Genomic DNA, 16,412 nt, shown 5'->3' with positions numbered 1-16,412 from the left:
TCCTCTCTCTGTACCTTCCTACATTTCCACTCTCAGCCTATCCACCCCTATTATTTTCAGTAACGGGCATGAAATCTTGTGATAAAGAGCTTTCTTTTTACTTCCGATGGATGAGGCATGAATCATGTTATTAATAACTTCGTAGTAAGCAGGGCTGACAGGAATTATTAGCATCTGCTCAGTAAGTTGTAAACCCATGAAACCCCCCCAAGAAGATGAAAATTTCTTAAAAATGCAGTGAGAGTAATAATTAAATTACATACTTGTGACTTCTTGTAAGAAATCCAAACACGGTCGACTACTTCCAGAAATACTTATTGAAACAGCCAGTGGGGTCTGTCCTTCATAGTTCCTTGTGTTTGTGTCCGCTCCATAGTTATATAACATCCGTGCACAGAGTACATCATCCCTAAGGGCAGACAAATGTAAAGGAGTCTGTCCATCTTCTAAGCGACCCAAGTTTGTATCTGCTCCTCTCTGAAGGAACATTCGGCAGTAAGAGTGATTGCTTTTGATCACCGCGTATCGCAACAAGAAACCGTTCTGGATGTCGATGTTGGCATTGTGGTCCAGGAGGATCTTCACGCAGCTGGACCTCTCTCGGATGATGGCGAGCTGAAGGGGAGTGGTGCCTTTATCGCTGAGCGGGTCAACCTCAGCCTTGAACTCCAGTAGGAGTCGGACAAATGAGTCCCTACCATAGTGAGCAGCCACATGGAGGGGAGTCCAGCCATCATTGCTTTTGGCATTAATAATGTCGCTCCTGTATTCAGATTCTAACATCAGGCGTGCAATCCGGGCCCGGCCGTGCATGGCTGCGTAGTGAAGAGCAGTGAAGCCTCCGATCAAGTCCTTAACTGTTGGATCGGCTAGGACGAAAACCAAAATGAAAACATTAGTGGACTCGAAGACAAAACAATAAACTCTACACCATGGCACAGAGCACTCAAGACCATTCCCAGGAAAAAAATGTGAAATGATTGAAGATTATAATGAATGTTAAGTACTTCTTTCTCAGTTTAATTGAAGCATAGTTTTCACAGAAAATAAATTTTGGTAGAAAGTCATCAAACCTGGGTTAACAGAATGAAAATGACCTACAGAGTATTTAAAAGATAGACAAAAAGAGAGAGTTCAGATTGCTACAACCCCTCTCTGTCCTAATTTAACCAACTGCTTTCGGCTACTCGGCTCTCTCATTTCTGTATTGTTTCATGTTTCTCTTCGGTTTTGAACTTTCTGCTTTATTTTCTCTTGTGCTTCTTGGTCTTAAAGAGAAGCATGTGTAGCAACATCTGCTGCTCTAAAGGACGGATGTACTGTGGTCTGGCAGGCTGTGTTGTTTTAGGGTATATTAGGTAAAAAAAAAAAAAAAAAAAAAATCTTCTGTGGTCTGCAGAAATTCCAAAGCATGTAAGATATATGTTAAGTGATCGTGATAAATCATTTTTTGTAAGATAAAAGGCTATTCTGTAGATTCTTAGTTTTATAAGAATTTTGGAATTTTTAAGAATTAAGCAGCACTTTTTTTGTGTGAAAAACTGGGAGAAACCTCAGCCCTGTAGGAATTTTTTTCTATAACAGTTCCAAAATGCTCTCCTAAACGGGCTGATTTCTGGAAAGAGAGAGAGAGAAAGAAAGAAAGAAAGGGAAGCCACAATTGACAATCTGCTGTGTGACTCGAGTAACAGACTTTTGTCACCTGCCCGGATCTTCCCTGAAGCCAAGGGTCAGTTTTGTGTAGCTCTCATTCCACTGGCCTTCTTGGGCAGTGGGGAAAAAAGGGATAAAAAGTGCTCCCTCCTATTAGGTAGGTCACATCCTAGGGACCAGTAATCTTAGGTGAAAATAAATTGGTCAGATCTATCCATCTAGTATTAAAATGCTCTCTTCTTAAAGTCACCCTTAATTTCTGGTTTGTTCAAGAGAAATTCGTGAGTGTTTTCCAAACACAAAAAGCCTCCACAGTTATAGGACTAAAACACTCCTGTGTTGTTTACTAAAATGTTACTTAGTTCTCAACTATATGATGACAGCTGGGTCCCTTAGAAAAATATATGAGGCAGAAAACTACATATATAATATTAATACTACTGAAAAGAATAAAAAATATCATTAAGAAGTAGTTGCTAACAAAACCTATAAAAAGTTAACGTTTTTAGGAAAGCTGCATCAGTTGAATTTCTAAAATCATTTAGTATAAACTGACACTACCCAGTGATCATTACCATTTAAAGAAAATAAGAGTATTTTATCTACCTTAAAATAAACAAGCAAGCAAGCAAGCATGTTTAAACAAAGCATTTTGCTGCCATCTACTGGTAAGGCACAAACTTGAGTAACAAATATTTTCATTTTGGCAGCTTATGCTGAGCCCTCAAGTCTTGGACACCTACCTCCCTTAAAATATGGAAACTAAGACAGGCATGAAATCTAAAAGACCCCTTCTATTCAAATGAAACCATGAATCTTGCCAAGACTTCCATTTCTAATCTATACCTGACCAATCAGGTGCTTCTTTCTTAATCTGTCAGATTGAAAAATACCTTCTTGCATTTCTCCCACATTTAGGGGTGTCTTTAAAGGTGCCAGCAGTCTTACGTGCATCCTATACTCGCTCCATTGGACAGTAAGATTGAAATTATGTTACATGAAATTGTACCAGCATCTTTGATTTTCCACTTTAGGTCTTGCATTTTGGTGCTATACTGAGCTAGGAAAAACAAAGATTAACAGATACAAGGATCTGCTTAGTCTCAGTAAAAACCATGAAAATGCATTACAGCACACGCGGAAAACACAGCTGAGAAGAAAGAGCTAGAAATTAACAATGCATAAAATCTGTATACTTACTGTCCTCAAGGCATTAATAGGAGACAGAAGACAAATGAAGATGCGAACAGAGATTAATTTAAGGATTATTACAGCTAATGCAACAGATAAGGAAAAGATCTCATTTGTAATTAAAAACAGGAATTGCACAATGCCTAGATAAAAATTGAGTAAGAGATGTGCAAGGCACATGTAAAGACACTTCTTTGATTGAACTGAATTCCCTTCATCTGTATCTGCTCAACTGTCCCTTCATCAGAAAAGCTTTCTCTAAACACTAACCGAAGCCCCAGCCACCTTATTACTTTGTCCCCTTAGTACGCTTCTGCCTTCTTGCAAGTGCAGAGATAAAATAAAATTTTATCACAGATGCAGAGATAAAATTTTTAAAAAAGTTTATTTTAAACAGGCTTTAGTAGTTTCAAGAAATCCATTTAAGTCTACTGAAAAATTTTTAAAGTGTATATGAATAAAAAATATCTCCCACCAATATGACTTTTTACCCCAACTACTGAGGTACAACTTTACTTAGGTACAATAAAATTCACCCACTTTGAGTGTAGAGGTTGATGAACTCTGTCAAACTGTAGACAGCCATGTGGCCATCACCACAAAATATTCCCATCATCTCAGAAAGTTCCTTCCTGGCTCTTTACAGTCAATTCCTTGCACAGACTGTGGGTCCCAGGCAACCACCATAGGCTTGCCCTTCTAGAATGGTGTATAAGTGAAATCATACAGCATGTAGACTTTTGTGTTTGACTGATTTCACTTAGCATGACGTTTCTGAAATACATGCACGTTGTTGGTGTGTATGTATCAAAAGCTTATCCTTTGTATTGCTGAAGAGTATTGTATAATATGGATATACATTTATTGAGGAATTTGCCAGCAGATGGGCAATTGCATTATTTCCAGTTTGAGGCTATAATGAATGAAGTTACTGTGAACATTCACACACCAGTCTGTTGTTTTTCATTTCCATTGGGTAAATACCTAGGAAAGAACTACTGGGCCACCTGTTAAATGTACATTTAACCTCCCAAGAAATTGCCACAATTTTTCTAAGTGTAATATTACACTGTGTAATATCACAATTCTCTCAGCAATACTGTATGAGAGTTATGGTTCTACATCTTCACTAATACTGGCATCATCAATAATTTTAATTTTACTCCTCCAGAGCGTATAAAATAGCAAACTGCTGAGATTTTAATTTATGTGACCTTGATGACTAGTGACACTGGGCTTATTCAGATATTTTCTTCTGTCAGCGTCTGTTGAAATTACTCATTTTTACTAAATTGTTTTTCTCATTTTTGAGTTTACAATTCCATTGCATATATATTCTGATACAAGTCTTTGTCAGCTATGGTTTGCAAATGTTGTCTCCTAGTATCCTGATTGCTTTTTCATTTTCCTTTTTTTTTGAAGAGCAAAATGTTTCAATGTTGAGGAAGTCAACTGATTTGTCTTTTACGGCTTGTGCTTTTTGCATCCCGTTTAAGAAACCACATTGAGATACCACCTTGCACTAGTTAGACTGGCCAAAATTAACAAGACAGTAAACAAGTGTTGGAGAGGATGTGGAGAAAGGGGGACCCTCTTACACTGTTGGTGGGAATGCAAGTTGGTGCAGCCACTTTGGAGAACAGCGTGGAGATTCCTTAAGAAATTAAAAATAGAGCTTCCCTATGACCCTGCAATTGCACTACTGGGTATTTACCCCAAAGATACAGATGCCGTGAAAAGAAGGTCCATCTGTACTCCAGTGTTCATAGCAGCAGTGGCCACAGTCGCCAAACTGTGGGAAGAACCGAGATGCCCTTCAACGGACAAATGGGTAAGGAAGATGTGGTCCATATACACTACGGAGTATTATGCCTCCATCAGAAAGGATGAATACCCAACTTTTGTAGCAACATGGACGGGACTGGAAGAGATTATGCTGAGTGAAGTAAGTCAAGAAGAGAGAGTCAATTATCATATGGTTTCACTTATTTGTGGAGCATAAGAAATAACACGGAGGACATGGGGAGATGGAGAGAAGGGAGTTGGGGGAAATTGGAGAGGGAGACGAACCATGAGAGACTGTGGACTCTGAGAAACAAACTGAGGGTTTTAGAGGGGAGGAGGCTTGGAGGGTTGGATGAGCCTGGTGGTGGGTATTAAGGAGGGCACATATTGCATGGAGCACTGGGTATGATGGATAAACAACGAATCTTAGAACACTGAAAAAAATAAAATAAAATAATCAAAAAAAAAATCTTTGCCCAACACAGTGTCACCTAGAATTTGTGTCTTCTCCTAAAAGTTTTGCATTTTTAACTCTTACATTTAGGATAATGACTTACTGATAGCTGACTTCTGTGTAAAGTGAGATCAGATCAAGGTTTATTATTCCATACAGATATTTAGTTGCCCAGGGCAATCCGTTATAAAGACCACTTTTTCCCCAGTGATTTATCTTTGTGCCACGGACAAAAACCAATTTACTATACAAAGGGTGGGTCTTTTCCTAAACTCTGTTCTGTTCTACTGACCAAAAAGTATATTCATACACCCATACTGGAGTATCCTGATTACTATAGTTAACAGAAGTTGCGATAGTAGCAGGTAGTACACATCCCCAAACCTTTTTAAAAACTGTTTTGCTCAATAAATATTTTTTATGCATTTTTTAAGGATTTTATTTTTTATTTATTTGACAGAGAGAGACACAGTGAGAGGGGGGAACACAAGCAGGAAGAGTGGGAGAGAGAGAAGTAGGCTTCCCTCCAAGCAGGGAGCCTCGATGTAGGGCTCAATCCCAGGACCCTGGGATCATGACCCGAGCCAAAGGCAGATGCTTAACTGACTGAGCCACCCAGGCACCCCTAGCCAATAAATTTTAGAATCAACTCATCAATTTCTTCAAACAAGCCTGTGAGATTTTGACTAGAACTCCACTGACTCAAAAAATGGAAACCATCCCCAAATACTCGAGGTAATATTGATTCTTCCAAACATGAAAAAAACAATATCTATTTATTTAGGTCTTCTTTAATTTCTCTCGACAATGTTTTGTACTTTTTAGTATATAGGTCTTGCACATCTTTCATTACGTTACTAAATACTTTAAGTTTGGTTGTTATAATAATGAATTTTTAAAAAATTTCATTTTCCAATTATTAACTGCTGATAGAGAGAAATTTGATTACATACTGAGCTGTGTAAATTCACTAGCTAAATTCACATTTTAGTAGATTTCTTATGCTAGTCTACATACCCAATTACGTTCTCTGCAAACAAAGACAGAGTCACTTCTCCCTTTCCAATCCATAGGATTCTTATTTAAACGAGTATTAAATACAAATGGTAAAAGCACACTCTTGTCTTGTTTCTGATCTCAGAGGGAAAGCATTCAGCAGTTCACCATATACTATGATGCACATTATAGTTTTTCCTAGGTGCTTTTCCTTAGGTTTTGGAAGTTATTTTCTGCTTCTGGATTGCTCAGTCTTTATGATGAATGGGTATTTTATAGGGTCATATGCCTTTTCTGCACCTATTGAAATGATCACTTGGTATCTGTACTTTTATTCCATTAATAATGTAAATTACCATGTTGAGTTTCAAATCTTAAACCCTGCATTCTTGGGGTAAACAGTACTTGGCCATGATATAATATTCTTTTTTTGTACACCGATGGCTTAGATTTGCTGGTGTTTTGTCAGGGATTTTTGTATCTATCATCACGAAGGATACTGGTATGTAGTTTTCATTTCTTTCAATGTCTATTTGGTCTTGTATTAGGGCACCACAGTTTGGAAGTATTTCCTCAAAGAGTCTGGGAAGTAATGTTATTGTTTAGTCTTTCAACATTTTAAAATAATGCGACAGAGAAAGCAGCTGGGCCTGAAGTTTTCTTAGTGAAAAGTTTTATTTATGAAGTAAGTTTCTTTGATATAGGACTGTTCAATTGTTTCATTCCTCCTTGGATCAGTTTTGGCAATTTATGTCTTTCCAGGAATTGTTCCATTTCTTCTAAATGGCAAAAAGGTGTTTGTTATATTCCTATCACCCTCTCAATGTCTGCAGGATCTATAAACAATTTTCCCATGCTTAGTTCTGATTATGTGTTTTCTCTCTTGCTTCTTCATCAGTCTGGCTGGAGATTTATCAATTTCGTTGATCTCTTCAAAGAGCCAATTTTTGCTTTTTTTGTTTCACCAATTTTCTCCATCATTTGTCCTTTATTTAAGATTTTATTTATTTATTTGACAGAAATCACAAGTAGGCAGAGAGGCAGGCAGAGAGAGAAGGAGAAGCAGGCTCCCTGCTGTGGGGCTCAATCCCAGGACCCCGAGACCATGACCCAAGCCAAAGGCAGAGGACTAACCCACTGAGCCACCCAGGTGCCCCCATCTGCTCATTTTTAATCCCACTGATTTCTCATCATTCACTCCTATTCTCTCCTATTCTTACTTTGGGTTTAATTCCAACAGGACATGGACGCTGTTCCAATACAGCCCTCTTTACTCTCCCCTTCTTTGTGCCACTGCTGTCATATATATTACATATTTATACAGATGGATTTTTTTTAAGACTTTATTTTATTTATTTATTTTTTAAGAGAGAAAAAAAGAGAGGGAGAGAGAGAGAAGTGAGGTGAGGGACAGAGAGAGAAGCAGACTCCCCGCTGAGCAGGGAGCCCGACATGGGGCTCAATCCCAGGACTCTGGGATCACCACCTCAGCTGAAAGCATGTGCTTAACCAACTGAGCCGCCCAGGTGCCCCCTAACAGCAGTCTAATGCTTGTTGTATGCTGTTGTCTTAAAGAGATGAAAATTGGGGCGTGATTCTAAGGTGGGCTCTCCCATAATCCCTGCCTCTTCAGGTCCATGCCTTTGTGTACCTCTCCCCTGGAGCTTTAAGCAGGACCTGTGACTTCCTTCTAACCCAACAGAATTTGGCAAAGGTAATGAACTGTCACTACTGTGATTGTGCTATGTTATATGAGGTTCCATCTTGCTGGCAGACTTGCTACAGTGACTCTCATTGCTGACTTGATAAAGTAAGGACTGCTAGTGGGAAAGCCCATGGGACAAGAAGCAGCAGGTAATCTCTAGAAAAAGGTCCACAAAAAGTTGTGGCCCCTAGTCCTACAAGCACAAGAAAACTAACCTGGTAATAACCTGAGTAAGCTTGGAAGCAAATTTTCCTCCAGCCTATAGTTGAGAACATTCTGGATAACACCTTAAAAGTACAGGGTAATAAATGTGTGTTGTATTAAGCCATATGTCAATGTAATTTGTTACACGGCAACAAAAACAAATACACTGTTTTTAGATATACCCAAGTAATTACTTTCACCAGTGATCTTTATTTTTTTCTATGAAACACAAAGGACAGTTTTGCTAGATACAAACTTCTGGATTGACAGGTTGTTTTTGACAGTCAGACTATGTCTTCCAGCGGCCTTCTGGCCACTGCTGTTTCTTATGTGAAATTAGCTGTTAATCTTATCAGGGAATTCTTACACATAATGAGTTACTTCTCTGGGTGCTTTCAAGATTTTCTCTTTGTTTTTGGCTTTCCATAGTTAGACTATTTTGTGTACAGTTAGACTATTTTGTGTACAGATGACTTTATCCTACTCAGAGTTCACTGAACTTTTCAGATGTACAGTTTAGCATTTATCATTAAATATCAAAGTTCTGGCCATGATTTCTTTAAATATTTTTTCTGCCTCTTTCTGTCCTCTCTTTTCTGGCTCTCTCATTAGGCTTCATGCATATGTCAGTATTCTTGATCCCACAGGACTATGGGCTCCAATTTTTTTTTTTAACTTTTTTCTATATGTTCTTCAGACCGAATATGTTTCTTAATCAATTTCCAAGGTCACCAATTTCTTCTGCCAGTTCAAATCTGCTGTTAATTGCTGTAATGAATTCTTGATTTTGGTTATTGTACTTTCAACTGGAGAATTTAAACTTAGGGACATGTACATTCAAAGATATGTAAATTCTATCTCTTTATTGCGAGGTTCTATGATAAATCACTGTCATTGTGTTTTCCTTTAATTCTCTGGACATGGTATCTATCCTTAGTTCTTTGAACACATAATGGCTGCTTTGAAATTCTGTTAACTAAGTAAAGCACGTGGCTTTGAAATTCTGTTAACTAAGTAAAGCACGTGGGCCCCTTCACAGACACCTTCTATTAGCCGGTCATATTTCCCGTGTCTGAGCTATCCACTCCTGTTTCTTAGGCATGTCTCACAATTTTTCTCAAAACTGAAGATTTTAGGTGATATTGCAGCAACCCTAGATTAATGAGGAACATCTTAAAAGTGAGGATGGGGTGGAATGCTGCTGCTGTTTGTTTTAATGAAATGCTCAGACTAATTATACAAAGTCTGTGTTCTCAAGTGTATGCAGCCACTTATGTCTCTGCTTAGTTGTTAATATTATTAAATTCTGGCTTCTAGGGGCCACTCCTAAGAATAATTTATGTTTGGTTAAGATAACTATTTCTGACCAATGACTGGTCAGAGGTTGTGCTTAAACATCTTTTAGAGCAAGGCCCCCGCACTTGGGCAACGTGGTTTGTGGACAGGCTGAGGTGGACATTCAGTCATCAGGGAATTTAGGAGTGTGCCCCTGCTCTCGTTCCCTGGTGTCAGGTTCAGCGAGGGAGGAGCAGATAACCGGGGTCCTCTCTGGCCTTTCTTAAGCATGCATGTGGGGGCGCCTGGGTGGCTCAGTGGTTAAAACCTCTGCCTTTGGCTCAGGTCATGATCTCAGGGTCCTGGGATTGAGCCCCACATCGGGCTCTCTGCTTGGCAGAAAGCCTGCCCCCACCCCCATCCCCCCGCCACTGGGCTGCCTCTCGGCTTGTGATCTCTGTCAAATAAATAAATAAAACCTTAAAAAAAAAAAAAAAAGCATGCATGTAGCCTTCCAAATTCCCAAGAAGCCCAAATGGCTATCTCCTTCTTCAGGTCACCTATTAAATGTGAGGGTCCTGAGTTGCTTGGCCCAACCAGTATCGCAGCCTCAGGGAGCTGTGTCATTGGCCCTTCCAGATTGTTTGTCACCTAAACTGACACCACTGTTATTTTCAACGATGCTCCAAGCACAGGGCATTTTCACTGAGTGCTGAAAGCAGGTCAGCCCACTGGCAGCAAGGAGAGTGCTGGCTCTCGTGATAACTGCTGCAGAGATTGTTGGGGGAAAGGAAGGGCAGATGGGAGCAGCCACTTTGGGTTCAATTTCTTCTTATTCAAGTTTCTTATGGTGAAATTTAGATAACTGATTTAAGATCATTCTTCTTTTCTACCAGAAGCATTTGAAGTTATCAATTTCTCTCTAAACGTCACTCTAATACATCCTATAAACTTTGATATATTGTATTTTCATTATCATGCAGTTCAAAACATTGCTTTTAATTGCCAAACATCTGAGGCTGTCCTAGATATTCTGATAAACTTCCACTGTAGTCAGAGAACATATTCCTATAATTCTTCTATTTCTTATAATTCTTACAGAATTCTTACAGTTTCATAAAATTTACTGAGACTTCAATGTGAGTGTATCATTTATCCTTGTGTTCTATCATTCTGGTATTCACACATGAAAAAAAATGTATATTCTGAAGGTGCTGGGTGATACCAATTAAGTCAATGAACTTGATTATTTTCAGATTTTCTCTAGTTATTGATTTATCTAGTTATTCTATTAATTGCTGAGAGATATAAAAATTTGCAACTACGACTGTCAAACTGTTCACTTTTTCCTTTAATTATCAAATTTTTGCCTCAAACTGGGCTCTTTTATGATGTACACATCTATGATCCACATACCTCCTGATGAATCTGTCCATTCACTCTGTCACTGTCTTTCTTTAGTTCTGGTTAACAGTTTATGTCTTAAAATAGATTTTATATGCTATTAACATAGCCACACTGGCCTTCACTTAATTACCATTTGCAAAGTATATCTTTACCCATTTATCTACTTTCAACCTATCTGTCTCGCTACAGTGAAAGCAAACCCCTCGTAGGCAGCATTTAAGAGAGTCTTGTCTACTCCTTTTAGACAATTTCTAGCTTTCAACTGGAGTGTTTTGTCCATTAATGTTTAATATAATTATTGCTATAGTTTAGGTTTACCATTTGTTTCCTCTATTGTTCCCCTTCTTTCCTTTACTGCCTTTTTTGTACTATTAGACCATTTTTTAACATTTCATTTTAATGTCTCTATTGACTTTTTGGTTATACATCTTTACCTTTTTTTTTTTTTTTAAACTGGTTGTTCTAAGGACTGGAATATATACCAACCTGATCAAAATCAGAACCAGGATTTATACAATGTACTATTATATGTATCCCATTTGCATTTAAAAGGAAAATCCTAAAATCAGGAAAATACACATATAACCATCATACCCTAGTTTACTATACCTGTGATTACCCTTGAAAAAGTTTTGGGAAGCACCAAATGCATTTAGCAAAGTTACATAGGAAAAGAATTGCTTGGAGGTCTACAACATAGTTATGCATCGTGTTGTAAGTATTAACACAGGAAAGAGAGGCAAAAGTGATGGAGGAAAGCAATGTAGATGATCATCTAAAACTCTGCTAATAATTCACCACAGAATAAAAAGTTGGAAGGTCAGATAGTATAATGTCTTCAAACAGGATTTCACCTAAAAACTATTTTTTCACTAATGAAAAAATGTTAATTTAGTAAAGCAGCAGTGGGAAAAATAAAACAAAACAAAACAAAGAAAAAAACCCCAGCATTCCATGATAACTACTCTCAACACTGATGTTAGACTTGCAGCTTTTCTTCTATACCTTTTAAAAAATTACATATAAGTGTAGTCATAGTCTAATAACCTGTTTCGTCATGAGAATTTTAAAAATTTTGTGAAATGAGGGGTGAAATTTTCAGACAGAAAAAAATCTCCTCACTTAGGATGGATTTCTTGAAATAAATTAATTAGAAGAAAATTTACTGGACAAAAAGATCTCTCAATTCTAAGGATCTAATATATACTCCTAAACTGCTTTCTCCAAGTACTTTCATCAATTCCTACCATTAACTTTTCTGTTTTATCACACTTGAGATGTCGTTTGCAAAATCTTTCATTTTTGAAAAGCTAGAAATAATTTCTTACCACACTGCTACGGATTTCTTTGATTTATCCCTTATCTCCCCAACTTATTTCATGTGTTTCACCATGAGGATTTTACCTACGATATCAAGAGGAGCCCGGAAATGCTTTCCTTAGGTTCCTATGGGGATCTGTTCTACAGATTTAACTTCTAGAGCTTCAACTGACTGTCCTTCAGGTCAGTGACATAAACACTGAATCTGAAGATATATAAACACACCTAAGATCAGGGTTTCTTAAGGTTATTTTCTTAAAATGTCCAACATGATCTTAGAATTTTTAGAAAGATTCTAAATGGGAAAACGAAGAGGAAAATAGTAATAATCGAGGGTTTCTTATAATTCCCACTATTATAATACAGACTCCTCGGCATAACAGCATACTGAACTGGTCAGAAAGATTATCGGGATCTGTACTGATATACTATATTATATGCGTTCAGAAACTCTGATATTTCTGGGCATCATAAAACCCTAAGTATTCATTTTGAAGCATGATATCTGAAAGCACAGGTACACCTTGTTTGACTATATTGTGCTTTATCACACTTTTTACAAAAGGAAGGAAACCTGCATCCTTGAGCAAGTCTTTGGGCACCATTTCACCAACAGTATTTGTTCACTTCATGCGTCTCTCTGTACCATATGTGGGTAACTCTCATGGTATTTCAAACCTTTTCATTATTGTTCTATTTGTTTTGGTGATCTGTTCCCAGTGATGTTTGATGTGACTATTGTAATGGTTTGGGAGCTCAATACACTGTAACTGCATAAGAAGTGAAACTTAAGCAATAATGATCAGCCATTATCCCACTCTCTCCGTCTTCTCAAGCCTCCCGATTCCTTGAACCTAACAATATTGATAGTAAGCAAATTAATAACCCTAAATGGCCTCTAAGTCTTTAAGTGAAAGCAAGAGTCATGTGTCTCTCACTTTAAATCAAAAGCTAGAAATGATTAAGCTTAGTGAGGAAGGTGAGTCAAAAGCCAAGATGGGCTAAAAACTAGGCCTCCGGTGCCAAACAGTTAGCCAAGCTGTGAATGCAAAGGAAACGATCTTGAAGGAAATGTAAAGTGCCACTCCAGTGAACCCACGAATGGTAAAAAGGCAAAACAGCCTTACTGCGGATATGGAGAGCATTTCAGAGGTCTGGACAGAGACCACAGCAGCCACAACATTCCCTTAAGCCAACGCCCAGTCCAGAGCCAGGCCCTAACTCACTCTCTTCAGTTCTGTGAAGGCTGAGGGACATGGGGAAGCTGCAGAAGGAAAGTCCAAAGCTAGCAGACGTGGGCTCGTGAGGTTTAAGGAAACAGGCCATGTCTTAACATCCAAGTACAAGGTGAAGTAGGAGGTGCTGATGGAGAAGCTGTGGCCAGTCATCCGGAAGACCCAGCTCAGAAAATTCATGAAGGGGAACACACTAAATGACAGATTGTCAACGTAAACAAAACTGCCTTCTATTGAAAGAAGGTGCCATCTAGGACTTACCATAGCTAGAGAGGAGAAGTCAACGCCTGGCTTCAAAGCTTGAAAAAGACAGGCCAACTCTTGCTAGGGGCTATGCAGCTGGTGACTTAAAGTTGAAGCCAATACTCACTCACCATTTCAAAAGTCCTAGGGCCCTTAAGAATCATGCTAAATCCACTCTGCCTGTGTTCAATAAAGAGAACAACAAAGCCTGGATGACAGCACAGCTGTTTACCACAGGGTTTACAGAGTATTTTAAGCCCGCTGTTGACAGTGACTGCTCAGGAAGAGAGATTCCTTTCAAAATTTTACTGCTTGTTGACAATGTAACTGGTCACCCAAGAGCTCTGATGGAGGTGGACAGTGAGGTTAATAGTGTTTTCATGCCTACTGTCACAACATCCATTCTCCAGCCGATGGATCAAGAAGTAATTAAGATTTTTAGGTCTTATTATTTAAGAAATATCTTTGTAAGGCTACAGCTGCCATACACAGTGATTCCTCTGATGGACATAAGCAAAGAAAACTAAAAACCTAGAAATGATTCAGTCTTCTAATTGCCACTCCGCATTGTGATTCAGAGGAAAAGTTTAAGTATCAACATGAACAGGAGTTTGGAACAAGTTGATTCCCACCCTCATGGATGACTGCCAGGAGTTCGAGACCTCAGCAGAGTCAGTAACTAGAGATGTGGTGGAAACAGCAAGAGAACGAGAATTAGAAGTGGAGCCTGAAGATGGGACGGAGCGGCTGCCATCTCATGACCAAACATGAATGAATGAAGAGTTGCTTCTTAGGGATGAGCAAAGAAAGTGGTTTCTGGAGATGGGATCTACTCCTGGGGAAGATGCTGTGAACACTGCTGAGATGACAACCAAGGACTTAGAATGTGACATAGATTTTGTTGATAAGGCAGCTGCAGGGTGAGAGAGGATTGACTCTAATTTCGAAAGAAGCTGTTGGTAAGATGCTATCAGACACAAACAGAGAAATGGTTTGTGTAAGGAAGAGGCAATCGATGTGGTGAACTTCACAGCTGTCTTATTTTCAGAAATCACCACAGTCACACCAGCCTTTACAGCCACAACCCTCATAAGTGGGCAGCCATCAACATAGAGGCAAGACCCTCCACCAGCAAAAGGACTAGGACTGGCTGAAAGCTCCAGTGATGGTTAGCATTGAGCGACGAAGTCTTTTCTAATTAAGGCACGCATGCGCACCTACACACACACATTTTAATATACATATATATATATATTTTTAGGGGCGCCTGGGTGGCTCAGTCAGTTAAGTGTCTGACTCTTGATTTTGGCTCAGGTCATGATCTCAGGGTCCTGAGATCGTGCTCTGCAGGGAGTCTGCTGGAGATTCTCTCTCTTCCCTCTGCCCCTCCCCTGCCGGCACGCATTCTCTCTCTAAAATAAGTAAATAAAAGAAAGGTTTGTATATACTTTTTAAACACAACGCTATTGCACCCTTCACAGTCTCCAGTACAGCGTAAACAGAATTCTTCTACACACTGGGAAACCAAAACTTCACTGACTTGCTTCGCTGTGATATTCACGTCATTGCCGCCGTCTAGAACGTAATGGCTACACCTCCTGGGCACACTGGCCAAGCCGCCAAATATAATTTACCTGCACAAACTTATGTTTCACCTCTGTGAGGTCTACCCTGGTAGCTGTTAACATGTAGCTACTGAGCTCTTGAAACATGGCCACTCGGACTGCAGCGCTGAATTTTTAAAATTCATGGAAACGTAAACGGGCCAAGTTTCAACAAGAAAGAAAGCCTCCCCAATTTTATTTTTTACCCGCTCTGAAATATAAACAGTATCAGCTAACCACGTCAAACTCACTCCTTTTCTCACTGAAACTGGGTTCCTCCCACAGTGGCCACCAGTGTGGCTTCACATGGCCGCTCCCTGACCAGGCTTCCCTGGTGGTCATGTCACGGGCACCACGGCTCGGTCACCCACTGCCTGTTATCTCTGAGTGTTGTTAGCACCCTGTGATCACTCATTGGTGGTTTTACTGTGCAGATTTAACAGTGGTGAGTGGTCTTCCTAAACCTCTATGTTCTGCTTTGTTGTTGGTGGTGGTGGTGGTTTTTTAATTGCATTTGGTTAACTTTCCCCTGCTCCCTCAACCAACAGCAACCTTTTTCCCCTTCAGTCCCCAAAAGTCTGTGATCTTGATCCCTTTTCCCTGCCTCGGCACGTCCAATCAATCTATCCGCAAAGACTGTTGCCTCCCCTTTCAAAACCTACCCAGAATCTGACCACTTCTCAACACAGGACTGCTACTGTCTACACTGAGCCGCTGGCAATTCTCGCCTGAATTATTCCAAAGCTTCCTGATGCGTCTTCCCGTTTATCCTTGGCTCCTCTACATGACAGCTTTCTCAAGCCAGATGAGCCCTTCAGGAACTTCTCCTCATTCTTCAGTTGAGAAGCCTGCGATGGTTTTCCATTCTCAGTCGCAACAAAGTCCAAAGTCTTTTGAGCCTTCAAGGACCTGCAGACCACATCAGCTGATCAGACGGTCTCTCTAACCCAGTCGGCCCTCTCTCCCATTGCTCTGCTCTGGCTGTCATCCTCCTGGCTTTTTCTTCAAAGTGCTAAGTATGTTCCCATCTCTGAGTGTGTGCAGTACTTGACTGTTTCCTTTACCTTTAACATTTTTCTCCCAGATATTCTCATGGTTGGGTCTTCCTTTCCTGCAGGGCTCAACTCCAAGGGCACATTGGGAGCCTTCCCTACATACCTCATTTAAAACTAAATCCTGTGCTTCTCCATCCCTTCTCTGCTTCCTCTTTAATCACAGTGCTCATCGCCACCTGACACTGTACACGTCACTGTCAATTTCCTCCACTTAGAAATGTGCCGTGGCAGCAGGGTCTTTAGGTGTCGCTGTGTCCCCAGCGCTCAGAACGGTGTCTGACACAC

General features: G+C 39.6%; 1 protein-coding gene across 1 annotated transcript in view; it reads right to left on the bottom strand.

The window, feature by feature from the left end:
- The window catches only part of ASB7 (ankyrin repeat and SOCS box containing 7), a 47,236-nt gene that overhangs the window by 14,182 nt on the left and 16,642 nt on the right, over positions 1–16,412 (bottom strand). The window contains exon 5 of the mRNA XM_004759839.3: positions 264–869. Coding sequence (XP_004759896.1) covers positions 264–869 — 606 coding nt within the window. The remainder of the gene's footprint in view (positions 1–263; positions 870–16,412) is intronic.

Source organism: Mustela putorius, unplaced genomic scaffold, assembly GCF_011764305.1.
Source record: "Mustela putorius furo isolate JIRA1106 unplaced genomic scaffold, ASM1176430v1.1 tig00003972_pilon_pilon_pilon, whole genome shotgun sequence".
NCBI classification, from domain to species: Eukaryota; Metazoa; Chordata; class Mammalia; order Carnivora; family Mustelidae; genus Mustela; species Mustela putorius.
Note: the sequence above shows the minus strand (reverse complement) of the source record. Positions and strands in the feature narration are given on the sequence as shown.